The following is an 11,559-nucleotide window of genomic DNA, read 5'->3' as shown; positions in this document are numbered from 1 at the left end:
GGCCCTCCAATGACCGTACCGTGTAGCACCGATCAGCATAGTCATGGTCCATGCTAGCCTCCAGGCTCCCTCTGTCCCTACTCCGAGTGCTTGTTACACATTTCAAGGCCCCCCGTAGTCTCACGGTTTGCTCTGTTCCTGCTCTATTCTCTACACTCTGCTCTTCTCCCCTCTCGCAGACAGAGCACTGACCACGTTCAGTGTATGCCCTTCTCTTGCTGCTCTGGGCTCCTCCCGATGTCCCTGGCTGTTTTCTCTCTCGTCTCTATAAAAACCCTTCCCTAACCACACCGTAGAGCAGTCACATCATCAGTTTATAAAGCATAACTGCATGTAAATATGTGTAAAATATATGGGATAGGCTGGGCGGTGGTGGCGCACGCCTTTAATCCCAGCACTCAGGAGGCAGAGGCAGGTGGACCTCTGTGAGTTCGAGGCCAGCCTAGTCTACAAGAGCTAGTTCCAGGACAGGCTCCAAAACTACAGAGAAACCCTGTCTCGAAAAACCAAAAAGGAACAAACAACAAAAAGAAGCCCAGAAGGAACCCTTGCTAGCGCCTGCTCCTATCCTGCAGGATGATTCCTGGGATTTTAATTTCACTTTCAGTGAATCTGTACTTTCACTACTACTCAGTATCTTGTCCAGTTTGTTGTTGGAGACACAATGACACTGGACATTGCACCTTGGGACATCTTGAGAGCTCCTTCAGGTCACATTCTTCCACCGTTTTCGGAATAAAAAGTCATCAATAACTATTGTCCTTGTGACAGGGAGCCTACCGGAGGTGACCACACAGACACCGTTTACAGCCAATGGGAAGTCTGTATTTCAGCTGCCAGAACTGCACTCAGGTATTCAGGAACCTAAGAGCAGCCCTGAGCATTTTGAGCAAGAAGCTTTTAAAGGCAAAACCCATACCCTGGTATCTTGTTCTGCAGCTGCAGGGGAGGTTTTTGTATAAGCAGGTGGCTTAACAGAAACTAAGAGAAGTTAGTTGGGTTATCTTGACCTCAGATTCATAAATAGAGTTGGGTAATTTTCCACAGAATTCTCTACCAAAGAGATCAAACTCTAGTTAAATATGAAATGGCTTCAACAAAAATGGAAGACAGAGGAGTCTCTGCACTGTCTTGCCCTGCCATGTCCTGACAGGAATAGACATTTATTTTAGCTGGGGTTTTTTTGTTTGTTTGTTTGGTTTTTTTTTTTTTCGAGACAGGGTTTCTCTGTGGTTTTGGAGCCTGTTAGGTGGGTTTTATACATTCAGTGCAAAAAAGAAGAAAAAAAACCCACTAATTCTTTCACTCAAAATACCAGCAAATGATTGAAACAAACAGTAATGTTTTTTGTTTGTTTTGTTTTGTTTTGTTTTTGATCAAGAAACAATTTTACAGCTCACATATCCAATAGCGGGCAAAGAGATAACTCTGATGTCTAAGGGACATTCCCTCTCAGGAAGAGGCAGCTTCTGCCTCTCTCCCCACTTCTCCACTTCTCTCCTTTTTCCTTCCCCTCCATACTCCCCTAATAAATGTCCAACTTTACTCTACATGATGTGCCTATCCGTCCCTCTCACCCACAGCCCATCCATTTGTCACCGCCGGGGACCAGCCACCTTCCCTGCCGCGTGGTCTCTGGGACTGGATGCTGGAAAAAACAAAAACAAAAACACCAAAAAAACACCATTTGCTTAAGTAAAGAGAGAAAATACTCTTAACGGAAGAGCCATCTCTCTCCAGCCTCTATTATTATTATTAATATTATTACTATTATTATTACTGGTGCTATGTGTTGGTACTGAGAATAAATACACTTTACCACTGAGATATTCTTCCAGTCCCTCTAGCGAATTACTGACCCTGAAGTCAGTCGGAAGGATAGAAATCCTAGGAACTTACTTGTGGCTGGCATCTAAGTTAAAAGCAATCTGCTGGAAACTTTGCATTTAAATTTGTGAGCACTGTCACTAACTCCAGGTAGTCAGTGTCCGGATTACATTCAATTATAGGTCAGGCTGGCTCGCAAACATCTGTGATCCCAAACTTAGAAGGACAGAGTCAGGAAGTGAGTTCCAGGAGAACCAAAGCTTCAAAGCAATAATATGTCTCAAAAAGCAAATGAAACAAAATAAAAATTCAATTGTAGAACATTCATCTGGTGTCATAAAATTGGTGACTGGGGGAGGGAGAGATGGCTCGGTGGCTAAGAGCATCTGCTGCTCTTGCGGAAGATCCAGGTTCTGCTCCCAGCACCCATATGGTCACCCATAGCTCTACTCCAGTCCCAGGAAATCTAATGCCCTCTGATGGCCCCTCAAAGGCACCAGAAACACACATGACATATATACATACATGAGGACTAAACACTCATGCACATAAAGATAAACAAATCTTTTTTTTAAAAAAGTTTCTGTTGGCTGTAGTAAGCACAGGGCTTTTACAAGTTCTGTGAGGGAGAACCATAGAAACACTGAGGTGTAACCAGGTGGGACAAGGGCGGTTCAGAGACCTTGTGCCTGAGTCTGCCGTCTGGAGTGAGTGCACCCTTGTGGGAGAGGACGCACCCTCACTGTGAAATTCTGCTCCATTCCAGGCAGTTGGTGATAGAGGCCTGCATAGGACATTTTCAGCCATGGGAAGGAAAAAGGCATGGATCCATGCTACCACATGGGTAAACACGGACATTGGTATGGTACTTGAAAGAAACCAGACTCAAAAGATGATGGGGTGTATGATCTAATCTGTAGAAATAAAAAGCAGATAAGGGGTCTAAGGTTTGAGGGTTGAGGTTGAGCTGGGTGCAATGGGATTAGGGAGCTGGTAGATTCCTTCATGTGATGGAGATGTTCAAGTTAACTGTGGTGAGATAGTTAACATATCTGAGAATATACTGATAGCCAGTGAACTAAACTTCATATGATAAATTGTAAACTAGGCATAGTAGTGCATACTTAATCTCAGTGTTAGGGTGGAATAGTGAAAATTCAAGGCCAGCCTGGGCTACATTCTGAGACTCTATTTACGAAGGATATGAAGAGGAACGGCTTCAGTGACTTGCTATGCAGGCATGAGTTTGGAGCCCTCGTACCCACATAAAAAGCTGACCACAACAGCATATGCCTTTAAAAACCAAAGCTAGGGAGTCAGAGACACTAAAGTCTCTGGGGCTTGCTGAACTCGTTAAATTCATGAGCTCGAGGTTCAGTAAGAGACCGGTTCAAAAGTAAATAAAGCCAGGTGTGGTGTCACATGCCTTTAATCTCAGTACTCAGAGGACATAGGCAGACTGATCAGTGAATCTGAGGCCAGCCTGGTCTATGTAGTGAGTTCTGAGCTAGCCAGTTCTGGGCTATACAGAGAGACTGTGGTAGTTTGAATGTGATTGACCCCACAAAGGCTCATATATTTGAATGCTGGTTTCCCAGTTGGTGGACTTGGAAGTGTGGCCTTGTTGAAGGAGGTGTGCCACTGGGAGGCACCTTGCCTGCTCTCACCCTCAGAAACCATGTTTTGTTTTGTTTTATGAGTTGCCACGGTGGTATCTCTTCACAGCTGTAGAACACTAAGAGATCCTATCTCAAAATAAATGAAATAAATAAATAAATAGATGAGCCAGGCATGGTAGTTTATGTCTTTAATTCCGGTCCTCAGAAGGTAGAGTCAGGCAGATCTTTGTAAATTTAAGGCCAACCTGATCTACATAGTGAGTTCTGGGCCAGTCAAGGCTCAATTCAATGCTGTCTCTAAACAGACAAACAAACATTTAGATAACTCTCTCTGGGGCAGCTTAAAAGAATGCATAATTAAAAGAATATATATATATGTATACACACACACACACATATATATTTTCAAAGCAGGGTTTCTCTGTAGCTTTGGAGCCTGTCCTGGAACTAGCTCTTGTAGACCAGGCTGGCCTCGAACTCACAGAGTTCCACCTGCCTCTGCCTCCCAAGTGCTGGGATTACAGGTGTGCGCCACCACCACACGGCTAGGCTCATACATTTGAAGCACTTGCTCCCTGACCAGTGATGTTGTTTAGGGAGGTTATGAAACCTTTAGGAAGCAGAGCCTTGCTTGAGGAAGGATGCGGCTGGGGGTAAGATCTGAAGGATTAAAGCCTTGCGCCACTTCCAGTTCTCTATTTTTGTTTCCTGTATACGGAAGAAATGTGATCAGCTGGCTTCCCACTCATTTTTTTTTTTTCCGGGACAGGGTTTCTCTGTGTAGCCCTGGCTGTCCTAGAGCTCGCTTTGTAGACCAGGCTGGCCTCGAACTTGCAGAGGTCTGTCTGGATCAAAGGTGTATGCCACCACTGCGGGGCCTTCCCACTCTTGCAGCCATCCCATCCTCACCCGTCCCCACCCTGCCGCCGCCCCTGCCCCCAACGTTACGGACTCTAGCCCTCTGCAATCATAAGCCAAATATCTTCTTTCAATTGTTTCTGGTCATGGTGTTTTATTACAGTAAGAGAGAAGAGAAAAGCTAATACAGTAACTAATACAAAAGTAAATAAAAAGGGGGTGTGCCTGGGCCAGGCTGGGGGCCGCAGGCTGGCATTGATGCGGGCCCGCCATCCTTAAGACGCTTTTCTCATGATCCGGTGCCACAAGACCACCATCTTCACGGACGCCAAGGAGTCGAGTACCGTGGTCAAGCCGAAGCGCATCGTTGAGGGCATCCTCAAGCGGCCGCCGGATGAGCAGCGGCTGTACAGGGATGACCAGCTCCTTGAGGAAGGAACAACTCTGGGCGAGTGTGGCTTCACTAGCCAGACAGCAGGGCCACAGGCCCCCACAGTGGGCCTGGCCTTTCGAGAGGATGCTGCCTTTGAAGCACTGCGCATCGAGCCGTTCTCCAGCTCTCCAGGGCGTCCAGATGTGATGAAGCCACAGGACTCTGGAGACAGTGCCAATGAACAAGCTGTGCAGCGAGGGCCCTAGGCCCACCCCCGCCCCAAGACCCATTCCCTCAGTAAAGAAGATTTGACTGTCAAATAAATAAATAAAAAGATGAAGAAGCAATCAAGGAAGACACCTGCCCTCAGCTTCTGACCTCCACACACCACCCCATACACATACACAGAGGAGGATAAGTTATATGTCATAGGAATTTTATCGTCTCAAAAGGCTGATATTAACATAGATAATGACTATCTCTCAGAAATACACACATAACCTGGCACCGTAGCCGGGCCTGTAACCCGAGCGAGCGCTTGGGAGTGGTGGCAGCAGTAGGAACAGGTGTAGCAGGCGTTTCTGGAGGGCTCAGCAGCATCCGTCTCTCCTGACTGCTACCTTCGGTTTCCAGTATGCACTTCTTATCTGAGAGTTTCCTGAAGGTTCAAAGCCTGTGCAAACCGTGGTAGTGGGAGGACTCAGAAAAAGGAGATGTGCTGTGACTGGGATCCCGTGGGCATTTGTCTCTTTGGGGAGCTTCCGAGAAGAGGTTTTGGTGTGCAGAAACTGACTTGCGAAGGTGTAAACTACATAACCATAAAGAAGCCCTTTGCGAAGCTACAGTCACTCAGTTCACCAGAAACTGGATCCCCTGTTGGGGGGCTGTGAACCCAGACCCCGAATTTCCTGTAAACAAAACAGTTTGTTAGGCTTGTAGCTGCTCTGAACAACTTGTCTTTCCTGTGTTTGTAGCTGCTCTGAGCATGAGAACCCCAGGAGTTCCTGATGGCGGGCGGAGTGGTTTCTGGTGGGTTTGGCTGGGGTGTGGCTATCAGTTAAGGAAGCGGCTCTAGTACACAATAAAGGGGGCATTCTTGTTTCAAGGATGACCTGTGTCTCTGTCTGTGTGTCTTTGTGTGTTTAAATCTCCAGGCCCTTGCCTGGAATGGTCCTGTAGTGCAGGCTCCGCCGCACTGCAGGCACAGTACCATAGTACACTTAGTACTACAGTCGGTGCAATCCCCTGCATCCGCAAAGCCTAAAAATTATCCTAGGGTAACCCCTGTTCTTCCATGGACCCACGTAAAACGAACACCCAACACAACAATCAGGAGTTCAGGGCCAGCCTCAGCTATATAGTGAGGCCAACCTGGGCTACATAAAACACCGTCCCCAAAAATGAAAAAAATGAAAAATATATAGTGAAATAGTTATGAAGCAGGGCATTAAAGAACCTTTTTTTAAAAATGGGGAGAGGAACCAAAGGAATAAGAATGGTCAAAAGTTGGTAAATGAGGAAGCAGGCCACTTGAGGGTTCATTATACTTTTTTTCCCACCACTATGCTATGTCCTAACGCTTTCAGAGAGGGGGAGGGATAGCCACCGAAGAGAAGCGAGTGTCACTTCCTCCGAGAGGAAACCTGTCCAGAGCCACTGGCCACCCCACCCACAGATGAGGGGCATGAATTATTAAGGGGAATTTGAGAGGCTCCATAGCCATGGAGTCTGGAAAGGTGGTGAGCACAGGGCCTGCCACGGGCCAGGCAGCTCTGTGCCCTCGAGGGGCTCACACTGTCTCTCTCATCCCACCGGCCACTCTGATTGTGGTGGTAGAAGTGGAGCCGGGTCAAGGATCAGGTAAGAAGCTTTGGGGGTTTGAAGGTGTAGCTCAGTTGGTGCTTGCTTAGTGTACCCGCGTGCGTGAATCTGGGTTGGATTTACAGCATAAAAGCGCTGTGGCTCTTCCCTGTAATCTCGTTACTGGGAAGAGGAGGCAGGAGGGTCAGAAGTTCAAGGTCATCCTTGGCTAAATAACGGTTCCAGGCCAGCCTGAACTACGTCAGGAAAACCTGTGTAAAAGAAGAAGAAGAAAGCACTGGGAACAGAGTTCAGTGGTAGAATAGTTGCCTAGTATGAGAGGTCCCAAGTTCGATTCCCTAAACTATATTGAAAAGAAAAAAAAAGAAGGCCTGACGGAGGGCAGGGCGAGAGTCAGGGCTAAGCCAGCTCAGGCTGGAGGTTGGGGGCAAGGGCAAGACTAGGGAGCCCCAGAGCTCATCCTCTCTCAAGAAAACCTACATGAAGCCTACCCCTCCCAGGCCTCAAGGAGAACCAAGGCCCTACACTTACATGGGAGGGATCCAAGAATCTTCGCCTTCTCCAGCCAGGCACTCTGGAGCCTCAGGTAGACGGTGTGGGATGAGGGGAGCAGAGGAAGTTGAAAATGCCGCTACTGACCCCGCTTGTGTCCGTAGGAACACTGCTTCGTCTTTGACAGAGTTCTGGGTCCTGGTGCTGCTCAGGTACGGGGTTCTGAGAAAGGGGCGGGAGGAGAAGGAAAGCTCGCAGGCCCCTGCATCCTGGGGTTCTGACTGGTCCAGTCCTTTTGCTCAGAGCAGGCTGTAAGGGGTCCCCTGACACAGAGGGGCGTGCCTGTGTGTTCCTACAGGAAGCAGAGCAGGAGCTGTTGACACAAATTCAGCCTATGCTGTCCTCCGTGGGACAAGGGTACGATACAGCCCTGCTGCTCCGGGGCCGGGAAACAGAGGCACCCCGGTTTGTGCCTCAGGTGAGGAGCCACCCGCACATAGGTACCCTGATGTTCAAATAAGACTTGGGAAATCTGCCTGCTCACTCCAGCCGGACTAGGGACAGCTCAAGTCGCCCGTGCACCCTGTGCACGTTTTACCAAGGCCACTTTATGCAGATGAGAAGTCAAGAAAGATGGAAAGCTGTGGCTCACACGAATGAGAGAATTGGGGAGAAGTGACACACAGATCAAATCCCAGGACATCTAACTTCCCCGCTTCTTGGTATATATAATACCGCCAATATGACGTTGAAATCTTTACTCTGAAGGTTTCATCAAAAGACCTTCACATCAAAACAGCTACCTCAGAACCTTACCACAACCATGCCCAGCACCGGGAAGGCCTGCTGAAGAAGCCTGCTTCTTGGTCTGTCGGCCTTCAGGGAAGGAGGGGGCTGTTCTGTTCTGTCCATCAAGTATCCAGGACCAGGGCCTGTGGCAGACTTCAGTTTCCGGAAGTGCTGAAGGACAGAAAGATGCCCTCTTTTTGTTTTGGTTTTTTTTTTGTTTGTTTGTTTGATTGTTTTTTGAGGCAGGGTTTCTCTGTAGCTTTGGAGCCTGGCCTGGAACTAGCTCTTGTAGACCAGGCTGGCCTTGAACTCACAGAGATCCGCCTGCCTCTGCCTCCCCAGTGCTGGGATTAAAGGCATGCGTCATCACTGACCTGCGAATGATGCCGACTTGTTCTACTGAGCTCCTCTCTCTACTTTAGGTGCTGCAGAAGCTCTTTGAGGAGGCTCTGCCTCTCTGCAGCTCTGGTCCTGTGCTTTGTACTCTCAGCCTGGTGCAGGTGAGGTCACTGGGAGGGCGGAGCTGAATGACACCACAGAAACTCCCTGAGGCGTGGAGAATGGGGAAATGGGGAGGGAGATGGGTCCAGCCCTACCTTGCTGCTCCAGCTGGGGTCTCCTTTTTTCTTTCTCTCTTTCCCTCTGTCTCTCTTTTTCTTTCTTTTCTTCTTATGTATAGTGTTCTCCCTGCATGTATCCCTGCAGGCCAGAAGAGGGCACCAAATCTCATTACGGATGGTTGCTGGGAATTGAACTTAAGTCCTCTGTAAGAGCAGCAAGTGTTCTTAACTTCTGAGCCATCTCTCCAGCCCCTCTGGAGTCACCTTTATATGCCAACTGTCAGTGGATGACTTTTTTGTTTGTTTTTCAAGACAGCGTTTGTCTGTGTAGCAGCTCTGGCTATCCTGGAACTTACTCTGTAGATCAGGCTGGCCTCAAACTCACAGAGATCCACCTGCATCTGCCTCCCAAGTGCTGGGATTAAAGTGTGCGCCATCATTGGCTGGCTAATTTTTATCCTCACTTAGCCCTCAGGACCTACAGGAGAGAAAAGGCTTGTGACAATTGTCTTTGTGTGATCCCAGATTAGCCTCAGCGGGCAGACTCGGGACCTGCTCTCCCCATGTATGGAGGACCTGCCAGTACTGAATGTGGCTCCTCTGGGCTTGTAAGTGTTCGGGCCCTATGTGACAGGGGTGCTTGCCTTAAAGCCACAGTGAAACCTTCCAGATAAACTTTTGCTCAAGATAAGCTCCGAGATAGGGAGGTTTCTACTCTGCCATTCCAGGAGAATGAAGCCCTCAGCTTGGAGTCATGCGTACTGGGCCTAGATGGACTCTCGGGATCTCTTCCCCACCCTCTTTCCTGTCTCACATCTGTATATCTTATTCCCTTCATATCAAATAGCTTCCAACTCTCGTGCCCACCCTCATGGCCTGAGTCAGCCCAGTATCACATCGAGTGGTTCCAAACACCTCACAGAGCAGATTTTCCATCTTTGAAATGGTCCCAACTAACTTGTTTCCCTTCCTGAGAAGACAATAGGAGAAAAAAAACAAGGTTAGGACCAAGCGGTGGTGGTGCACATCTTTAATCCCAGCACTTGAGAAGCAGAAGCAGGCAGATCTCCGTGAGTTCAAGACCAGCCTAGTCTACAGAGCAAGTTCCAGGAAATCCATGACTGTTGTTACACAGAGAAACCCTGTCTCAAAAAACCAACCAACCAAACAAACAAATAAAAAACCAACCAAGGTCGAGCAGTGGTGGCGCACACCTTTATCCCAGCACTTGGGAGGCAGAAGCAGGAGGATCTCTGTGAGTTTGAGGCCAGCCTGGTCTACAAGAGCTAGTTCCAGGACAGGCTCCAAAGCTACAGAGAAACCCTGTCTTAAAAAAACAAAACAAAACATAAACAAACCAAACAAACAAAAACCCAAAAACCAAGGTTAGGAAGAGGAGAGACACTTAGGAAAAGTATAATGAGTTCCGAGCCTCTGAGATGATTCATGAGTGCTTTAGACACTGTCATGGGCTTTGACACAGAGATGCTAGAGATTGTTGTATAGCAGAGGGACTAATGGGCTGTGGTCAACTTCCCCTTCCTTCAGGGTGGTGAAAGATGCCAGAGAGGTGGAGGTGTCTGATGCCCGAGCTGCCTCTGAACTCTATCTGAAGGCTGCTGGGAGTGAAGGCAGGTGAGGATAAGACCCCTTCCCCATCACCCCACCACGCCCCACCCCTATATAGCTCTAGGACTCATTCCCAAGCTGGCCATGTGCTCTGCAGGGCCTGCTCTCTGCTCACTCTTACCATGTCCTGCCCGGGACCTGAGACCCAGCAAGTGTGTCGAGGTACCTTGAGGATCATGCAGCTTCCAGGAGACCCGTAAGTCTGAGGAGCTCTTGTGCTTGCGTTGGGAGATGAGATGAAGGCCTAAATAGGGATGTGAATCAAAATGTTCAAAACCAAGATTGGAGCCGCTCGGTGGTGGCACACGCCTTTAATCCCAGCACTCGGGAGGCAGAGGCAGGCGGATCTGTGTGAGTTCGAGGTCAGCCTGGTCTACAAGAGCTAGTTCCAGGACAGGCTCCAAAAAGCCGCAGAGAAACCCTGTCTCGAAAAAACCAAAAAAAACCCCCCCAAAAAAACCAAAAAAACAAAAAACCAAAAAACAAAAAACAAGATTGGAAAATTCCCCAAGTAGCCAGCCCACCGTAGGCCCCATGCACACCTTCTCCTCAATGATCAAAAATAATGAAAACTGGGGGCTGGAGAGATGGCTCAGTGGTTAAGAGAACTGGCTGCTCTTCCAGAGGTCCTGAGTTCAACTCCCACATGGTGGCTCATAACCATCTCCAGTGGGATCTGATGCCCTCTTCTGGCATAAAGGTGTGCCTGCACACACGTAAAATAAGTAAAAATAATGAAAACCTCAGGTTATCACAGCAAATAATCATTTCAGGCCAATTTGCAAACTGTGTAGTATCATAGGAATATTTCAAAACTCCTAAGTGTCTGAAAACAAACTAGAAATAAAAAGGGGGGATAACCTAAACTTCGGAGTATTCTAAGATTTCCTCTTTCTTGTATTGTGTAAGATTTTTTTCTAAAAAATTCATTTATTTTTATTCATGTGTCTGTGTGTGTTGCCTATATGTGCATCGCATATGCCCAGTGCCTATGGAGCCCCTAGAACTGGAGTTATAGGCAGCTTGAACCACTTGATGTTGATACTGGGAGTTGAACCCATGTCCTCTGCAAGAGCAAGTCCTCTTAATCCCTGTCTGATGGTACTAAAAAGAGAGAATCTACTTGGTTAAGTGATTCTGGCCAGTGTTGGTTCTCCTCATCCACCACAGGGCATCGCCTTTCTTCCCTCCCTCTGGCAGAGACTGCCCCCTGCTGCGCGTGCTGGCTGGTGAAGCTGCTGGGGAGGAGGAGGGCTCTCTGCCCTGGATTGTGTCCTGGCTCCTGGAGGGAAACAGCTACAGTAGCCTCCTTCTTCGCCTGGAACCGCAAGGTGGTGAGGGTGGGGTGGGCTTCTTTGGAAAGCTCTGGGATTTGGTGGGCTTGCTTCATGTTATTGCTCAACCAGCCACAGCCCTATTGTAGCCCAGAGAGAGTGCTGGATTCTCTGGGAGGGCCAGCATTCAGGAAGGCCCGGCTGCTCTTGATGTGTATATGTAGCCCAGGCTAGCTAAAACTCACCCATTTTTCAGTCTTAACTTCCTGAGTACAGGGTTATAGCTGTTTGACACCATATCAGGATCTTTTTTGTTT

General features: G+C 48.2%; 2 protein-coding genes across 2 annotated transcripts in view; both read left to right on the top strand.

Annotated features, from left to right (window-relative positions):
* The first annotated feature begins 2,632 nt into the window (after positions 1–2,632).
* Positions 2,633–4,943, top strand: LOC101980802 (elongin-B-like). The gene is made up of 2 exons (XM_013349405.1): positions 2,633–2,687; positions 4,585–4,943. The coding sequence occupies exons 1-2, from the start codon at positions 2,633–2,635 to the stop codon at positions 4,941–4,943; spliced, it is 414 nt and encodes a 137-aa protein (XP_013204859.1).
* A 2,441-nt stretch (positions 4,944–7,384) lies between these two features.
* LOC101995264 overlaps positions 7,385–11,559 on the top strand; it is an 11,115-nt gene continuing 6,940 nt past the window's right edge. The window contains exons 1-5 of the mRNA XM_005355977.1: positions 7,385–7,468; positions 8,202–8,279; positions 8,865–8,947; positions 9,888–9,974; positions 11,169–11,299. Of these exons, the coding sequence (XP_005356034.1) occupies positions 7,385–7,468; positions 8,202–8,279; positions 8,865–8,947; positions 9,888–9,974; positions 11,169–11,299 (463 nt within the window). The remainder of the gene's footprint in view (positions 7,469–8,201; positions 8,280–8,864; positions 8,948–9,887; positions 9,975–11,168; positions 11,300–11,559) is intronic.

The sequence above is a fragment of the Microtus ochrogaster genome, chromosome 18 (genome assembly GCF_000317375.1).
Source record: "Microtus ochrogaster isolate Prairie Vole_2 chromosome 18, MicOch1.0, whole genome shotgun sequence".
NCBI classification, from domain to species: domain Eukaryota; kingdom Metazoa; phylum Chordata; class Mammalia; order Rodentia; family Cricetidae; genus Microtus; species Microtus ochrogaster.
This window is presented reverse-complemented; position numbering and strand designations above follow the sequence as displayed.

What these genes read in the sequence shown, in the direction of transcription:
- LOC101980802 (XM_013349405.1), top strand. Translation starts at nt 2,633, where the DNA reads ATGGGAAGGAAAAAGGCATGGATCCATGCTACCACATGGGTAAACACG. An exon ending in ATGGGTAAACACGGACATTG is followed by an intron (nt 2,688 to 4,584) that starts GTATGGTACTTG and finishes GCCATCCTTAAG; the next exon opens with ACGCTTTTCTCATGATCCGG.